General features: G+C 45.8%; 2 protein-coding genes and 1 non-coding gene across 11 annotated transcripts in view; 2 read left to right on the top strand and 1 right to left on the bottom strand.

Annotated features, from left to right (window-relative positions):
* Positions 1-164, top strand: LOC118088035 (U1 spliceosomal RNA). The gene has a single exon (XR_004692900.1). It is a non-coding gene; the product is annotated as a U1 spliceosomal RNA (small nuclear RNA).
* A 562-nt stretch (positions 165-726) lies between these two features.
* Positions 727-13,738, top strand: TRAFD1 (TRAF-type zinc finger domain containing 1). 2 transcript variants are annotated; one of them, XM_035120141.2, is made up of 13 exons: positions 727-1,119; positions 3,825-3,895; positions 4,510-4,578; positions 5,527-5,662; positions 5,770-5,823; positions 6,741-7,146; positions 7,913-8,170; positions 9,150-9,217; positions 10,243-10,464; positions 10,579-10,711; positions 11,519-11,831; positions 12,435-12,492; positions 13,602-13,738. In XM_035120141.2, the coding sequence occupies exons 3-13, from the start codon at positions 4,529-4,531 to the stop codon at positions 13,647-13,649; spliced, it is 1,746 nt and encodes a 581-aa protein (XP_034976032.1). In that variant the 5' UTR covers positions 727-1,119; positions 3,825-3,895; positions 4,510-4,528; the 3' UTR covers positions 13,650-13,738. The 2 variants fall into 2 exon arrangements, with proteins under 2 accessions (XP_034976032.1, XP_034976031.1); XM_035120140.2 differs by lacking the exon at positions 727-1,119 and adding an exon at positions 1,158-1,700.
* HECTD4 (HECT domain E3 ubiquitin protein ligase 4) overlaps positions 11,519-18,756 on the bottom strand; it is a 111,822-nt gene continuing 104,584 nt past the window's right edge. For all 8 annotated transcript variants that reach the window (XM_060276330.1, XM_060276331.1, XM_060276333.1 and 5 more), the window contains exon 76: positions 11,519-18,671. In XM_060276330.1, coding sequence (XP_060132313.1) covers positions 18,535-18,671 — 137 coding nt within the window. In that variant the 3' untranslated portion in view covers positions 11,519-18,534. The remainder of the gene's footprint in view (positions 18,672-18,756) is intronic.

The raw sequence follows: 18,756 nt of genomic DNA, 5'->3' as shown, positions 1-18,756 counted from the left end.
ATACTTACCTGGCAGGGGAGATACCATGATCACAAAGGTGGTTTTCCCAGGGTGAGGCTCATCCATTGCACTTCGGGTGTGCTGACCCCTGCGATTTCCCCAAATGCGGGAAACTCGACTGCATAATTTGTGGTAGTGGGGGACTGCGTTCGCGCTTTCCCCTGTATTCTGTGGTTCAAAAAATAGAAAATACCGTAGTTGTTGCTGTTAGCTTCATAGTTTCCATTTCTGGCAGTTACTTGTAGTAGGTCTTGTTTTAGCTAAGCTTTGTTTTCTATGGAATTCAAGTTGTAAAATATCAAAGTACAATATCAGCAATAAAAATGCTATTAAAATTTGTACAGTACCTAGCACAGTCCATTACAATTCGTAGAAGGGATGTTCGCCTGACGCCTTTGTCTTTGGGTGCCGAGCAAAAAACATTCCTTTTGCCCCATGCCTTGGGCTAATTAAACAATCTATGCCTTGCCCTTTTAAACTGTGGGAGGGTACTGGTTTTTACTATGTTATGCATTGTATTAAGAGAGGGGTATTGCCTCTGGTGGGGTACACATCATGTTCCGTTTGGGATAGTTTGTGCATTCTGAACTCAGCTCTCACCAGTAAAAGCTGTCAGCATGCTAGTGGTGCAGCCATAAATCTTCTAGCACATTTGCAAAGCTAGGCAGGGTCCGGTATGGTTTCCAATTGGAGGTGAAACTGCCTGTTGAGATTCTTGCATTGCAGGGGGTTGGACTAGATGACCCTCAGGGTCCCTTCCAGGCCAGCTTTATAATTCTGACTCTATGACAGCAGCCACACCCCCAGAAACGGCTTCAACTGGCCTACTAAACCAAGTGACGGCAATTGATGTTTCACAACCCTTCAGTGAGTCAATTGGGGACTTTCCCTGCATGCGAAGACAGGCTGTGTCTTCTAAAAAAAACACACCTTAGTCAGCCCAAACGAAAAGCCCGCAAAAGCCCTGCTGGTCTGACCAGCGTCACGTTCTCGCAGCGCGGCCAACCAAGCGCCTGCCGGGAACAACGCGGGGGCGGGAGTGGGAACGAGAAGAATATCCCGGTCAAGGGCAGAGGCAGCTGGAACCTGGAACAGGAGCAGACGCTTTCACTTTCCCAGGTAGGAAATCAAGGGGAAGAGGCGCAAACCATCTTCCCGAACAGCGCTCCCCGACACGCGGCTGCTCCGCATTCTGCCCTGCTCGAACAGTGCGATTACCAAGCCTGCCTGCGAAAGGGCGCCGCTCCGCGGGAGAGGCGGTAAATGCGCTCCGGCGCCTCGGGATTCCCCTCCGGCGACTCTCCCTGCCGCCGGCCAATCAGGAGTCAGGGCGAAAGGAAAAGGGCACGGAGCGCGCTGTGACGTCACCCGGCCGGAGCCGGGAGCGGCGGCTGAGGGTGCGGAGGGGGAGGAGCAAAGAGAAACTGGGAGGCGGGACACCCACCTCCACGTGATTAACGAGCACCCTTACGGGCCAATCGGGAGAGCGGTAGGATGAAGCGGGTCCGTTTGGCAGGTCCGTCGGCCAATAAGAGCTCGGAGCAGGCCAACCGGCGAGGCGCCGCCGCCCAATCGCGATCCGGAGGGCGGGTTAGGAAGCGCTGAGGCGGCTTCGGGATCCTGCCTGGGTTTTGTGAGGGAAGCGGGTTGAGGCGGAGAAGAAGTGGAAGGAGCGGCCGAAGCCCATGAGGGAAGCATTGGTGGGTATCTGCCTCCCTCCGGGGCTGGAAATGGGGCCCCTCTGCGAGGAAATGTGGGGAGGGGCGCCGGTGTTTGTGCGTTTTTAAGACCCTCTTAATGCTCCGGTTGGGAGTCGCTTCAAACTCCCTTTCAGTTTTGTTCTCTAATGTTTTCACCTGCCCCGGGACCTTAAGGACGAAGGGCGGGCCACGCTATTGCTATTATACATATTCAAATCATTTTAATAACATTTTTCGAATGTTTTAATTGTGGGTTGTTTTTTACTGCAACCCCATTATTTTGTTCTTTTGTCAAAGCGCTTTACATCAGGCGGTGTATAAACTTTATGCAATAATTAAAATAGTCTGCATTGTTCTATGATGATTTTATTCTATTCGATTATTAAATTAATATACTGTCCTTCATACATATTAATATAAATTAATATACCGCCCTTCATTATTTGAGGGCATCCTTCTGCCTCCCCCCCCCCCAAAAAAAATCCCAACCACTTTAACACCACTTTTAATTTCCTTGGAGAAAAAGGTGAGTTATAAATACAATATGTATTTATCACTCTCATCCTCCTGCCCTTCTTCAAATGGGGCTTAGGGGTCTCTCTCCTTTGCCTACTTAGTGCACAACAGCCTCTCTCTCCCTTGAACGCCCAGAACAAGAGGCTGCTTATTGGAGAACCGGTTGGCAAAGCAACTGTGCATAGCAAAGCTACAAGCTCTGGCTAAAAAGTGGGTGGAGTCTTTGCTCCAGCCCATAATAATTGGGGAGAGTGTTTTCGACCCATTACTACAACTTAAAAATATAAAAAAAATACGACCACCGTATGAGGAGGGACGCTAGGCTATGCGGTTGCTGACCCGCCAGAGGCTGCTGAGTGAGCTGCTTGTCCCTAAGTAGGGATCTGGCCCCAGCTCGCCCTCTCCTTGGTTTGACACCTGTGTAGTGTTGCTGTTGTAAGTTTGTCTCATTTATATTCTGCTCAGAGGCAGATATGCTTACGTGGGGTAGGCTAGGTTGAGAGGAAGTGACTGATATAAGGCCAACCGAATCCCCTTCCTGGCTGAGGCTGGGATTGCTAGTTATGCAAGCTGTATTGTGTATTGGGACTCCTTTACGGAGTGGGGGAGAAGAGTTAGGATCAGTGTGCTGGAGTGGAGATGTCCACCCGCCCTGCTTTCAGCTTGGGTGAGTCTAAGGTTGCCTCCCCAACCCCCAAACTAACCTAGAAGGGGTGATGGGGAGAAGCCCTTCTCTAAGGCAGAAGAGTTTTGATACTACTCTCTCTGTGTGGTTTTTCTAAAAAATGTTTTCTGTTTCTCACCACACACAAATTGGGTGTGTATTCTTTGTCAATTTTATTTAAAAGCTTTATTTCTGTTAGGTACCTGTCGCTGAACAATCCTAAGCATGTTTACTAAGAAGGAAGTTCCATTGTATTCAGAGGGAGTTGCTCTCTAGTAAGCATGTGTAGGATTGCGGCATTAAACTGTGGAAGGCAGTATCCCGTATGTTGTTAAAAGATAATAACAGATTCTTCTCCTGTAACTATATAGTATGTGCAAAGCACTCTTAACTGCCATAAAGTGTTGCTGTAATGAAAAATATTAAGCGTTTATATAGCACTTAGTGTATTGTACAACAAGGTAGTAGGCTGCTTGTTGTTACTACTTGCCTCCAAAGAAACAAACATGATGTCCAGTTTTCTCACTTCCAACTCTTGTAAATACAGGGTGGTGATGGTGCCAGATTTCTGCCCTTCTGTGACAGCTAGTGGCTAAACAGGAGACGATGTATTTGGGGAAGAAGTTGGGTCTGTGAGAGAGGGTTCGCATTTGGTCATCCTCTCTGGCAGAAGAGCTGCATGGGGTGAATATTGATTCCACCTATACATAATGCACACCTACCAAAGATCCTGAGCATATTTAGCCCTTGAGCACACATCCCCTCTCTTTTCACAATGGTTTGAGATACCCATCTCCAAAAGTAGGTATGGGGATTATGGTTCCTGGTTGAGGGTGGGTCTATTGTAGTCTCCTGACTTAAAATATTTGCATTCCCAATAATTTCTTTTCAAATGTACAGGAAAGTGTCACAAAAGTACATTTTGCTTTCCCCTACCCTTTTAGAGTCACTGAGGATCTGATCAGTTGCCTTCACTCCGAGTTCTGTACTGCTCTTTTTAGTCAGCTCATCTCAGGTAAGCTGCCTGGGGGTTTTCTTTCAAACTGGTGTGTTTTAAAATGCATGCTACTTCTGGAAGTATCTTGTGCTTCACATTTCACAAAAGAGGACAGAGTTGCCATATGACACAGTCTCCTCATCCTTCAGCATAAACACAAGGCTAGGCATGGAGGAGGAGACCTAGCTGAGGGGAGAGTGAGAGAATTCCTCATGCACCTCATAGAGTTCTAGAAGGTTCAGTGACAATGGTCCATGCAGAACTATGTCGAGTCTATGGAAAAGAACGATGGATTTGTCAATGTTTGTGCTATTTCTAAAAAAAGAAATGTTGCCACTTTCCTTCCAACTCTGTGTGAAAGCATAAATTGGCAAGCAGTGATGAGACTCACAGCTCTGTCAGCGTGTCTGTGTTTCCTTTAAGCTTGTGGGCTTCAATGAGATGAAATTGGTTTCAGGGCAATTATGCTGTCAAAAGGGCTGTTTGACTGCTGCTTAAACTCTTGGGACAAGAAGGGATCCTGCTGGTAAGCACTAGGGGAGCCCTCTGTGAAAGGGATTCTGAGTAGGAAGGGAATGAGTAAGCATGCTTGGGAAACGAAAGATAGTGCCCTTTTTTTCTCCCCTCCTTAGTTCCTTGAACAGCAGGGCGATGGCTGCCGTGGTGGAACAGGAAAGTGAAACCCAACTGTGCAGCAATTGGTAAGAAAGGAAACTTGTTTGTTTCAGTAACTGCCAACTCTGTGTATGCAATTAGGTTGGTTGATTAGCTCTGTTTCAGAACCATTGTCTAATTTATCATGTTTATTTTACTTGTTTTAGTAAACAAAGCTAAGAACTTGGAAGTTGTCATCCTTGCCTAATATTTATTTGCAATTGGCATCCATTCACTGCTGCTAATGAACATGTGAAATGGAAAATTTTCAGCAGGAAAAATAATTTAAGAAATACTGTTTCCCAATCTGGGGTTGTTGTTTGTTTCTTCTCAACAAGCCACGATTGGTAGCCTATCTTAAGCAAATATTCATATTGGTTTATGGATTGTAGCTGGCTAGGGAGAAACAAACTGTTCCCTGATTTGGAAATAACAACAAATCATGGCTTTCTTATTTTCATACTTGCACTAACTGGAGCGATTGTGCAGTATGCGTACATATGCTGCTCCTTCATGGTAAACCACAAGAAGCCAGAAACCCTCACTTATGGTTGTGTGAGTGCTAAAGCAGATGGGGGCAGCAGCGGTTATGGTGGAGGATGGGATCAGTGCAGCTGACTAAGGAGCTGGTGTGTAATAGTGGCTTTTCTCTCCTTCACTCTCTGGAGATATGAGCTTTGTCTCCTGAGAGAACATCCCTGCTGGTCCATGAAAGGGGGAATGGATTGAATAGTGCCCAAAAGACTGAGCTGAGGACTGCAAAATCTCTTGCTGCCATATGCTCACTCTGTGGACTGTGGCTGCAGCTTCAGTGCCATGCAGATGGCAATACAAAGTACATACTGGCTGACCTTGCAGGGTTTGCTTGGGTTAGCTTTCAATTTAAAAAAAATCATTTCTTTTGCACCTTCCTCACCCAGCAGCTCTACTCCAAATCAGTGTTCTAAACCGCAAGTCCCTGTTATCTTTTGCACCTTGTCCATTTTTGTTTCCAGCAAAAAAGAAATTCCTGCGGCAAACTTCACCATCCATGAGATCCATTGCAGTCGAAACATAGGGGTATGTCATATCTGCAAGGAGTCTTTCCCAAAATCGGAAATGAGGAGCCACCAGGAGCTGGAGCACACGCAGGTGACAAGCAGCCTCTTTTCCCCATTTATAAACGGCTTCTCCCTGGTAGGTGGGTTTAATCACAAACCCTGTACTGGTTTGTGTGTCTGTTTGTTTTTCAATCTTAGGTTGTCTGTAAGTGCAGCATGAAGATGGACAGTGGTCTTTTGCAGGAGCATGTGGTTAGTAAGCATATCATTGACTTGTCTTTGCTGGATGATGCAGGGCGGGACTAGCGAAAACTGCAAGGAGTGCATTGTGTGTGTGAGCCTTCAAGCTAGTATTTTTTTTAAAAGGCACTTGCACGTGGTTCCTTCTGGAGAGCAGCAATCACAAGCAGGGGAGCTTTTCGTAAACAGGAAGAGAGTTTGCGGCATAGTGCAGGATCCAGGCTCTTCCCTACAGAGGAGAAGGGTCCAGAGATGAGCTTCAGAGCTAGCTGCTGGTATATGGCAGCTTATGTGCCTATTAAGGCCTGCTTCTCTGGGTTGGCATTTTTACCAACCTGCACTATGGCCCCACCTAGTGCTTTTTTTTCTTTTTTAAAAAAAAGTTTAGGGGTACTCTCATTTTGACTCAGGAAAACCACCATTTTATAGCTTCAGTTGGGAAAAATAAATACAGTAAATGGACAAAAGTATAAAGATTCACAAAATGTTTAGGGGTATGTGTACCCCTGCCTTCCCCCAGAAAAAAAGCACTGGCCCCACCTAACTCAATATTAAAAACCCATTTCTAAAACGGAGGTTGTAAAGCAGCCGTGTGTTGTGGATTGTGTGACTACACTAGTGTGGCACACTAAAGCCAAGGGGTGAGATTGCAGCTCGCTCTTGGGATTTATTTTGCCATGCATTCACCCTAATGGTCTCTGGCCCCTTGCAAGTCTGATTCAGTGCCCTTGATAAACTGATACTGGTATTCACAAAGCAAATGCAGCTCCTTTACACCATCCTAATTGTGCAGGCAAGCTGGCTTCAGGATGTTAAAATTCCATGCTTGTTCCTTTGGCCTGTGCTGGCTGAGGCTGATGGCCAGACAAATGCAAAGAGGTTGCTCAGATGACGACCTTATGCACAATTTCCTTGCTGTCTTACCATAGGCTGCAGAGTGCCCCTTGCGCCCCGTGGCCTGCCAGCACTGCGATATTGAGCTTGCATTCAACAAACTCCAGGACCATGAGGACTACTGTGGCGCTCGAACTGAGCGATGTAGCAGGTGCAGCCGCAACATTCTGCTCAGAGATCTGAAGGAGCACCCTGAGGACTGCAAGAGGGAGGCTGAGGAAGCAAGAGTCGGCCAAGCCCGGCCCTGCTTGAACTCCGAACCAGTTTTGCATAGCGTTCAGACAGTCAGGAATGTCCTCCATCCAGACAACTCTGCACGATCCCTGCCAAGGTTGAGCCGGTTTCCTGAAAGTAGGCTTTATAACTGTCTCTCGGGTGACCAGCTGCCCAGTGAGCGCAACAGAAGGAACATTGCTCTATCGCAGCCAGATCAGAATCAAGGTAATGTCAGCAAATGTTCACTTTTAAAAAGAATACTTGGCATTTTACAATGTGCCCCCTCCCTCACACGTTAGTGTTCAAGAGTGCATTCTCGGTTAATTGAATCTAACCTTTCTGTGCCCTTTTTCCCAGTGGCAAAAACCCTTCCCAAATTTTCATGCTTTCATGCTGTGTCCTAAATTTTATCCTCTCTGGAAATGTTTACATGGGATTGTTTAAATTCCAGCAGCAGTCATTTTATTACTGCTGGAAAATCCTGCTGCTGTTTCCTGGCAGCTAGGAGGGAGAAAAGTTGGCCATGCTGGCAGTTCCAAGGTGTAATGACTTCAGCCTTCTGGGGCAGAAACTCTGTTGGGTAGCTTCATCATAGTTCAAGGACGCATTCCAGCCAGGGACAACGACTCCAGGAGAATGCAGAGGGGATGTGGTGTGTAGGGATAATCCAGAGGATGAGCTAGGGAGGCTTAGACATATGTCCCCCAGGCCTAAGGTTCTCCCCCACCCTGTTGGCACAGCACAATTGGTGTATTGCAGATGCTCAAATGACCTCTCTTTAGGGGGTATTGGCTCTCCTCCTCTGCCTTGCTTTCTTGAAATACAGTTTCCAGCAACCTTTTTGCATGTTGTGAAAAATGTAAGCCCATTTTTGGGTATGTTGTCCTGATCTTTTTACAAATGGAAGGTCAGGCAATGATCATGATGATGGTAAAGATCAAGGTAGCACTGTCTTTGTTTCTAATATTTGGTTATATTTTGTCCCATGAAGTCCACCTGGAAAAGATGACAGCCCCCTTGCCTTTTGGTGGAGAGCCAGATTGCAACCTGGATTACCTGCTGGCTCTTAGCTTGCAACAGGAAAACAGCTCTCATGAGCACAGTGGCACACAGATCCGGAGGGATCTCTGGAAAAATATCTGCTCCGCCAGAGCTAAAGCAGCTGAGGACTTTGTTGACGCAAATGACCCCGGTATCTTCTCTGGGGGTTTGCTGGCACCTGCTAATCATGCTTTAAACAGGCCCAAAGGTAAGTAAACATTTGCTGTTGCTCAGAATCATTGGTTGAGGTGCTGTGATGTTATGAAACGGTTGCAGGCCGAACCTATCAAGAAAATGTTGTAAAGGTTTTGACTTCTGTGAGGGGTGCAAAAGTGATGCCAGGGTTGGAAGAGAAGGACCTGAGGGCAGGAGGGGCTCTGTGTTCTCAGAAGGGAGAGGCGAGATTGCCTGTGTTTTGTTGGCGTAATTTTGTCTTTTAGTGCTGCTTGTAATATATATTTTTATATAACATTCCCCCCCCAAAGTATTTGTTGTGTGCTGATGTGGTTCTAAACTGCTCTCAGACTCGTCTTGAAAAATGGCATGCACATTTATTTATTTAATTTTGTAGAGGTGCTGGAAGGACTTTAAGTTGAGATTTTTTACCGACTTGCCCCCATCTTCAGCATTGTGGAAATTACTGTGTGGGAAATCTCTTGATTTCTGCACAGATAATGAAAATAGGGCCTTAAGTAATGGGGGTGGAGGGTGGGATGAATGGAGAAGTACTGAGAATCACTTTTTTTTCTGGAATGAGATGGAACTTCTTGACCTTGAGCAGAGGGAGCTTGAGTTTGTCAAAGGCTCTCGTGAAATCCCCCAACCTAAAGAATGCTCCAAGTACAGTATTCTGATCCTTCCTTCCTTCTTCTTCTTTTTACTGAAGTGCCCTGAAGTTAACTTTTTGCATCAGAGAGTTAATTTACTAATGTGGCTAAATGTTTGGACTTTAGCTCTGTAGAGCTGGATGAGGTCTATTCTCTGCGGCAGATTTGCTGGCTGCCACAAGGTAACTCATTATCAGCCAGTGGACTTTATAAAATGGCAGGAACAGTCACCTGGCTGCTCGGGCGTTCAACAGAGGGTTGTGTTTGTATAGTGCCTTGCACGTGAGTGTGACTGATAGAAATTCCAAAGAGGAGGCAGCTAGATGAGTTATGTAACCTTGTCCTTCCTTTCTTTTGCAGCTGAAACACTGCTGCCTTGTGAGTTTTGTGAGAAGCTGTTCCCGGAGGAAGATCTAATCCTTCATCAGGTTTTGTATATATCACATATTTTTTTTCATGCTGTTAGAAAGGGGAAATTAGCAGATAGGCCAGGTGGTCCTTTCTTATGGCTTCCCCAGTGCACTGAAGACAAAGTTGGGTAGTTCATGACAACTGGGCCAAAGCTATAGCTGCCATCTACTATCTGGTTTGGAAAGAGGTTTGTCTATCTGTTCCCCTTGTGTTCAGATGCCTCTTGGTGCAATGGTTCACGAGATGGAGGAGCCAGTTTTCGTCTTGTGTTTGGATACTGTTGGATACCATTTTAAATCCAGTTGGTGGACTGAACCATTCCAAGCTGCACTGATTTGGACAACTCTTGAAGATACTGTTGCCCATTTTGGCACGGTGGTTCCTGAGCTTGAGGACCAGATTTTGGTCTATGTTTGGATACCAACAGTTGTCCACCAAGATTACAGTTTTCTGGCTGCAGGGAACATACTGGCAAAGTAGCACCAAGCAGGATTAAACCCTCCTACAGTGTGGTTTGGGGAAGAGATGCAATCTCTCCTTCCTCCTCCCAACCATATAGGGTTGAAAACGTTGGCAACAATATCGCAAGAGGCGTCCTAACACATAGAGAACAGTCAGACAAACCTCTTTTCAAAATATAAAGTATTGTATTATACTTCTAGTGACTGAGTGTTTTTAGTTGTCAACTGAAGTGTCTGAATTATCGCCTTCAGAGACACTGTCATGAAACAAATCTGCGTCTTTCAAAAAGCATTCTGTGAGGCTTTCTCCCCAAATTATCTAGATTAGTAGATGATGCAAAATAGAAACAGCAAACTCTCTTATTATGATTGGAAGCAAAAGGGGTGTGTATAATCTCATCTTTAAAAGCAGATATTTCTGATAGTAACTGAAAAGCCGTGTCTGTTCATGGGAGTCACCTGTCCTGTTATAACTTTGCTGGCTGTTTCTGATATGCTTGCTTGCCTTGTGTTGTGTTGTGGGGATCTCTAGAAGGAAACTAATTAATTTTCCCCCACCCCTTCCATTTTCTATGTAACAGACTGGCTGCAATCCTGTCAGCGCTTTGGCATCCTTCAGCAAGAGAAGCTCTTTTGTCCCTCAGGCTGAACGTCTTCAGGATCTCTGGGAACAGCTGCAGAGCAGTCAGTCTGCTGGAAGCAGGGAAACTGTTCCTCTGCTGCATGACTCTTCCAGCAGCCTCATGCTCCCTTGCGAATTCTGTGGCGTCCAGCTGGAAGAAGAGATCCTCTTCCATCACCAGGTACGGAGAGCTTGCTTTCAGTTTGTCGCTTGTGGCGGGTGTGCTTGCAGGCAAGCCAACTCACTCCTTCTTTCGGAAGGGCCCCCAAATAACCAGCTTTGTTTATTGATCCAGGACCAGTGTGACCTGCGTCCAGCCACTGCCCCCTCAATAGGAAGAGCCCCATCACAGCAAGGGACTCTGGCTGTGGATAACTTGGAGAGAACACGCTCGCCAGATCTGCCTAGAAGACGGATCCGGCATCAAGGTATTGTCACTGGCAAGCCAAGCAGGTTCTCAGGTTAAGAGCTCAGGAGAGCAGAGGAGGAGAGCCTGCTTTGCTGCCCGCAGCAGGACAGTTCTGGAAATGGGGGATGATCCGACTCATGTTTGTCAAAGGGCATCTATGCACCTCATTTGCAGAGACTTGCCATTTCATTGCACTGCAGTAGAGTAATATGCAGGATTGTTCCTGCTTACTGTGGTGCTTGGTGTATCTCTATACTTGCAGCCAATGGACATGCAACCCTTTGGATTAAAGCCCAGAGGATTAAATTTTCAAGGAGTTGATCTTGTATAGTGAGGCAGCACCTGTGCTTTGGAACATCCTGCTTAATTGATATTAGGCAGGTGCCCTCACCGTATTGGTTTGGATGCCTGTTAAAAGCATTTATTTCATCAAGTCTACCCAAACATATGAATTTGTTACGTAGATTTGTTTTAAAAGTTTTACTGATTTTTTATCTTAATTTATTGTTTTATGTAAGTTTTTCAAAAGCTTTGTAGATTTTAGCTCTTGTTTTTATCTAGTTTTTTGTTTTTAATTATGCACCACCTAGATGACTCTTCAATTAAGTGCTTTATAATTCTTTCTAAATAAAATTCTCAGTGGCTGGACAGTGCTGCTGTTCATCCTCTCCGAAGATGAACGGTTTGTTGGCTGTAGTGCCTGGGGCAGTTTAAACCAGCCTGTGCAGCTAGTTCAGGTCATCTCTTTGGGCCAGATCCAGCCTGCTCCATATCTGTGGCCATGTCTCTCCAGCACAGTTCCTCACTTTCTTTTTTCCTGCTTCAGGGGAAATCTCACCTCAGTACCTTGAGGAGTTCAGGCCGCAGAAGTCTCCCCACCCCATCAGAGGGAATCCCTCCCGCAACAATCTGGTGGCTGCCAGACACATTCAGCAGGCCCCTCCCAACAACACAAGAGATGACAATCTTGGGCCTTCAGAACGAGGCAAACCCAAGGAGCTGGGTATTGGTGGTGGTGGTCGTGAAAGAGTGCTGAGTGACCATGCAGCTGTCCCCCTCCCCACCAGACGCTGTCCCTTCTCCGTCTCTCCTAGTGGTTATGTGCCCAGCTTCCCTGTCACAGTTCCAGCTCGGCCCAGGTAGATGCTCATTGCTTGAGGAAGGGGCTGTTTATCTTGTTATCAAGCTACAAATCTGTTTCTTGCATGTAGGTTAATGGCAGAACCAAATTCTCTGTAGTACAGAACTTCCTGGTCTGAATCTCCTCCCACTTCCTCCCATTGGCAGGACCATGTGGAGGTGGAGGTGTTTGAGTCCTGCTTGTTCCCCACTAACTGGTCTTGAGAGGAGCTGTGCTCTAACTTCTGTGCAGCATCCAGGGCTTCCTCTGTTCGTGGGGGCTTTTGCTCAGGTGGTTTTTGACTGGAGGCAGTAGCAGCTCCTCTGTGATCTCTTGAAGAGGATGCTAGTTCTTAAGAGTTTCAAAGACTTTCTTGTTACAGTGTGCACTTCATTGATGTGCCACTCTTGACCACTAATTAAAGGACTGTTTGGTAGATTTGTTTTAGGATTTTGTAACAAAACAAAACTACAAATCTTGAACTACCTTGGGAGGCTTGAGTCCTGAAAGGCATGTTAGAAACCTTTTAATAAAGTTGCTTAATAATGTTGAAGTGAAGGAAGTTTTAGATTACAATGGCAAATGTTGTCTTACCTCTGTCTCTCTCCCCCTTCTCCCACAGCCTGAGAAGAGAAGGTGTCAGGAGTCCTACTAGCCCTTCCCATTACAACAACACCAAGGTAAGAGCTGTGGCAGGCTCCAGTTCTCTCTTCAGGCTCATGGTTCTCTGCCAGAGTTCAAATAATCAAAACTCCTGTGCTGACGCACATACATTTTTAGGGCTGTCACCCTAACCCAAAGAAATCATAGGTAGCATTCCTAAGGTGGAAGCAAAAACCAGAGGTGCTTCCCAAACTGCCTCATCCCAAAGGCCCGTTTGCAACAATTTTCTCCCCTGTTGATGAGAGGCCATTTCCCTCCCATTGGGAATTATGGGAAGAAAATCGGAGGGAGAGATGGAGGCCAGCTCCTGAGCTGCTCTAAATCTCTGCATGGGTTGGGAGTGTGTAGGGCAATTCAGTTAGCTTTGGATCCAAGCTCTTCCCTAGTTGTCGTCCTCCTTGGTCCTGTCTGCATCAGTTCTGAGACCAGTTGGAAGAGTTTGGGGTTTCTATAGGGGCTGAGAGGAGAGATTCAACATCAGTGAAGAAGACCCAACATATCCTAGGGGCCGTATGATTGCAGTCCCAGTTGATCAAATTAGTTAAATCAATTGCTTGCTTCTACATAAATGCACATACAAGTAGGACAAGAAAAAAAGCATACTTTGTTTCAGATGTTATATTTCTGAATATTGTGTGCCATTTTAGAGGCATTCCTCTCTGTGTGAATGTGAAGAGTGCCTCTCTTAAGCAAAAAGGAATGAAAGTGCCCTTTTAGTGTGTTGAAGCTTTATCAAAGTCTGCAGCCACATATTCTGCCTCTGGAAGTCTTGAAGGGGACACTGAAGCTATCTTGTCTTTCAATCATCTGTCTTCTGTAGTCTTTCCAACACTGGACCTATGCACTCAATCATACCTTTACAACTATGAGGGGCAGTAGCTTGCTCATTTTTAAAATGCAAGTTGAGATCTGTGCCATCGTATCTTACTTTCTGTATGATTTTTCTGGACTCCCATAGAACCAGGACATGGCTGTGCATGTGCTTTGAAGTTTGAGCTGTAGTTCTGACAAGGCAATGCTACAGAACTTCTGAATGGGGGGGGATTCTAGTTGATTGCAGATTGCTCTGTCTCCTCCTGTCTCCTCCTTACTGCCCTCCTTCAATTCCTGCCATTCTCTTTCGCAGGTGAAATCGTGGCAAGCTGAATCAGACTACCCAGACAAAGAGCAATAGGGAAAGGGCCTTCCCAGGGCAAGTGGGTTTGCCTCTGCCTCTGTTCCCGCATAAGGTCTGGCTGCAGTAGGGTTGGTTTCAGTGTGACACTGATTTAGCAGCGGGGGGTGGGGAGAGGGATAGGGAGGAGGGTGATCATACCACAGCTGCAGGCCAGAGAAGTGGTGGCAGGAACCCTTCTCTCCTGATTTAGGACTGCTTTTTTAAAAAAATGTGCAATGTCCTTGTGCTCTGAGGTAAGGGCCAGGGTGTGTGTCTGGGTGGGATGGGATGGGGGGTTAGATTCAAATGTGTCCTATAGTAAAAACAACTGAGCTGAGTGTCTCGTAGAAGTTTTGCTTAAAATGCTCAGCCTTGAGGTGTTGTCCGCGTGCAGCGCAGTTAATGACACATGGGATTGTGTGTTTAGACTTGTGGCTGGCCTAGCAGCTACCAGGCAAGTAAGGCCTTGTGAGGAAGCCTGGGTTGCTTGCTGCTTTGGCTTAAGCTCAACCTATTGGGCTTCTTAACCTGTTCTTTTGGTGCTCTAACTGCACTTGGCAATCTATTTCCCCAGTCAGGAGTGTGTAACCAAATGGGAGGAAGAGGAAACACAGGGAAAAGCCATAACATTTCATTGTTCTGCCTCTGTGTGTATATATATAGCCTATCTTTAATACCAGAAGTGCCCAGTTTCATTTCTGTAAAAACAACAGCAAAACCAAGGCAGGCTTCTGTTCATTCTCTTTATGCTGATTATTCTACTATACTGGAGACTGTCTCAAATTTCTTGTAATAAACTTTGTATCTCGTTGTTCTTGTGTCCTGTGCAGTAGCAGAGTTTTTTGTCATCCTCCACCTTTTTTAACTCTGCTTCAAAATTTACTGTATAGATGGAGATTTGAACTCAAAACCTATTTCCCGCCATAAGTACTGTTTTGTTAGTTGCCACATATGAAAATATAAACCAGAGGAGCAGTTTCTCAAACTGCAGCAGTCACTGCTGTGTCCTCATGTGACCCACTGCTCCATCACTTGCCCTGCAAAGGGGTGTATGGTCTCTGCCTGAGTTACATCATTTAACAAGATCCCTTGAAATGGTGGGCTGGGCTCCTTACCATTGTGCACTTGAAAATTTATCATGTTTACAAGTGCCTCTAACTTTCTGCTGTCGGAAGTTTGGGAAGGGAAAATCACCAGTTTTCTCTTTACAGTAAGCCCACAAAATTACACACATCTAACTTGTGAGCATTCAGATCTACACACTTGGCAAAAAATTTAAAAAGTGGGGGTGGGGAGACTGCCTCTCCCCCTGCACACACATCCAGCCACATTGCAGGAGGGGTCAGGCTGGGTGCTACTGTGCCAGGGCTACTTGTCTTCACCTCTCCTGTGCTACTTTAGTCCCCCAATGCACCAGAGCTCAGTGGTGGTGAGGCCCCTGCCATCACCTCCCACACCACAGCTGCTGCTGCCTCTGCTGCATTATGGGAAGTAGCGGCCTGAGCCACATACACCTCACTTGCAGAAGTCAGTTTGGGGAGGTGGTGGCATCAGCAGGTTCAAGCTGCCGTGTTGTTTCAAAATGGTGTCCGAACAGAGCCCCAAACTCACTCCTTGATCTTGGTAAAAAAACACAACACCACACAAAATTGGGCAATGATATTCCTGCATTGCAGGGGGTTGGACTAGATGACCCTCCGAATCCCTTCTGATCCTACAATTCTATAAGAACTGGCAAAATCCCCTCATCTACAGAGCCCTGGCTGTGAGATAGTGGAGGATGCAAAAAAGGACGGTGGAAAAAGGCAGCCCAGCTCTAGTCTCTGCTCTCAGCAACTAGCTTGCCATTTTGGCACATCATATGTGTTGCAAAGAGCTTCAAGGTGGATTTAGCAAATGCCTGGCCTCTCGTTTCTTGACTTCATAGGGACTAGTCCAGTTAAGTTTGTACTGATACATAAACAGTTATCATAATCAACAATGCCGCTTTGAAAGCCTGCACAAAAGAAGTGGTGGGAAGTTTGTCGTTCTTCCCCTTTAGGCATTCTGGTTCCAGTGATTCTTAATGCCTGGTGAAGGTCAGCGGAAGCCTGTGTCACACAAACATGGTCCAGGCCCAGCTGATCAAATATAAAGCAGCTTTAAGGACACTTCCACCAAAAGTAAGCATTTATTAAATACAAGAAAAGCCAAAGAGACTTCTGAAAAACAAGTGGCAACTAACCTTGCAATGTTATTTCCAGGGGCAAAGCACTGGTGGGTTTACGGAGGAAAGCTAAGGTTGTATCTGATATAGTTGAGAAGGGACAACAGTTCTAAGGGGAGACCTTCACAGTAGAATCGAGGTGTGGAAAGCAGAGAATAAATTTTAAAAAAAGGCAAACAAAACACACTTGTCAGCTTGGTAGCTCGTCTCCCTTGGGTAGAAGAAGGAACTTTGAGCCCCTTCTGCACAAGAGGAATGGCAGCCCTTGGCTCACTTTTCCCTTTTGTACAAAATATTTACACGTTTGCTGTAATTAAATACAAATTAAAAACTACAGTGCTTTAAACCCATCTCAAAATGAGCCAGAGATCAGGAAGCCTGCAATTTGTCATCTCAAGTAGTTTTAACTTTCTGTAGGTGAATGCAGCTTGGAGGTCACAGGGTTTCTGTTTCCAGGCAAAAGATTAAGGAGCAGACAAGTAGTAAGATTTCCCTTTTAGCCTGGTTATTTCATACCTGACCAAGAGCACTTAAAACAGGTTAACTGTGTGTAATAAATAGCAAAACAGATGCCTCAACATAAGCTTAAATGCCTCAACATCCATATTCTCTGCTGTTGTTAGGACAGCTTTACATTCGGAATGAATATTCAAGTTAAAAATAAAAAGTCACAACCCAGAGTATTTAGTGAGAGACACTCTTACTGCAGACTATATAGTCAATGTTGATACAGTGAACAAGAACCGATTTGATGGGTTCAGGAAGTCCAGGGCAGATTTCTTTGCCACTTGCTCAGTCTAAGCAGCACCCTTTAACTTGTCCCTACCTGCTCTTCCAAAATAGGAATCCACAACGCAGATGAAGGGCTTAAGATTTGGATACAAAATGTTCCCAAACAGAAACTCCATTTACGCCGGGCAGGGTGTAAACACCATGGAGGACATTTTGTTTTTGTTAAATGCAACCATAAATAGTTGGAATAAATATACATCAAGTCACTTTACAGCACGCATGCTTCTGGGCCAAGGGGTGGAGACTCCCAACGTCCCTACGTCCTCTAGGAGGAAGCAGCAAGAACGGCAGCAGCAACAGCTTCCTCATATTCACAGCTGGCAACAGAAAGGCCTGTGAGGTATTTGACTGAGCGAGAAGTTCCCTTAGAAAGCTGGGCAATTCAAAAGCAAAACAAAACCAGCCAGATTTTGGTGAAGCTCAGCCCAGCATGTCCTTCACGCGACATTTGTTGTTCATCTGAACACATTGTGCCCACTTTGGCCAGAAAATGGGCAAGGCTCAAGAGCTGAAAGTGATACCTAAACAGGTGTGAGTTCTTCCTCTTTGACAATGGAAGTTGGGGTTTTTTTCACGCCAAGATCTAACTCTAAAAACAATCACACTCTTTCACGCTCTTCCCCGAGCTCCTTCCACATACCATGCAGCCCAAATAATTACCAGTATTCACAGTTATATACAATAAATACAGCTGTTCAGTTGCTACAGGCAAGCAAAACTATTCTGACTCTTGTCTCCCGCCAGGCCCTAGCTTACAGCTTGCAAAATTGTGGGGTAGGCTTTTGCAGGCCAAAAAAAAACAAGATTTAGAACCAAGTACTGGCACTTAAACTCCTACATAGCACTGCATCTTGGGTTTGAAGGCAACCTGGAAATGGATCAATCCAGCAACACTACCTTCTTCAGGACCCACAACACTTCATATTAGTAAAAGGGGGGGGGGGAAGCGTCTGCTTGATGGGTCTTGGGGCAGGGTGCACCTTGCAACAGGCCCAATCCACCCAGCTCTGCTCTTGTGTAGCTCCTTTTGTGTAGGACCCTAGTGGAAAGCCCAATGAAGCAAAAAAGAAAGCCACAATATAGCAAGACAGAGTGGATCATGCCTCAGCTTTCCCAATAAAGAGTAAAACATTACCTTGGAAGTCAGATGCTTCTCATCTCCCCCACTTTCTGGATGCAACATTTTAGTAATAATAATTTCCGAGTGATCATTTCTGAGTACAAAAACGTTGCAGTGCGTCCACCGGCTTTGCTGACTGTAGAGAGCGAAGAGGCAGGACCGGTGGATTTTAGCCACTGAACCATGTGTGTGTGTGTGTGTGCAAAAGAGTAATTCATACTTGTGGAGTGATGAAACCCAGAAACTTGTTTCTACAGAGCCTCTCTTTAATGAAATGTGTGAATTGACAGGATCCTTGCCACCAAAACCTGGAGGTGTGGAATGCTGTGAAGTTGCCACCTGCAAGAAGGGAGGGTTTTCAGTCATTGCCCCAGTGAGGATTCTGTTGTATCAGTGGCTTCTGTAGTGGCAGCCCGTCCATTTTTGCACTCAGAAATGATAGCGGGGAGAACTCTGCATTGAAAGCTTCATTAACTTCCCATTCAGTGATTAGCACTCTTCTAATTATGAAAAAAAGGTAAGGATCTCAAGGTTTGTGAACATCAGTCTGTGTACTAAACTTGCCCTAGAAATATTTCACAAACAAGACAACCCATCCACTACAAAAACCTACAAGTATGAAATGGAAGCCTCCCCACAAGTGCCATTGCAGAGGCAAAGGTTTGGAGGAAAGAATCAGCCTTCAGCTCTCGCCTTGTTGCCGTTCGGCGTCAATTTTCAGCTGGTCAGGTGCCTCTTCCAAGGACTTCCGCAGAGACGTCCGTTGCCTAAAGATGTGCAGCGGCTCAGCCGCTGAGAGGGTCTTCGCGGTAGTGGATGGCGTACCGGAGTTTATCCAGCATTATCTCCAGGGAGGAGTATTGAGGAAGTTTGATCATGAACATGCAGGTCTCAACACGAATGTAGCGTGAGTCTGGGGAACCTACAAAGAACCGCAGAAAAGAAGAGAGGCGGTTAAATCTGCTCCGTAGGCAAGAGCTTTTTTCCTTCTTAGTAGTTCTTGGTAC

Source organism: Zootoca vivipara, chromosome 6, assembly GCF_963506605.1.
Source record: "Zootoca vivipara chromosome 6, rZooViv1.1, whole genome shotgun sequence".
Lineage (NCBI taxonomy): Eukaryota > Metazoa > Chordata > Lepidosauria > Squamata > Lacertidae > Zootoca > Zootoca vivipara.
The sequence above is the reverse complement of the archived record's forward strand: the minus strand, read 5'-3'. Positions and strand labels throughout refer to the sequence as shown.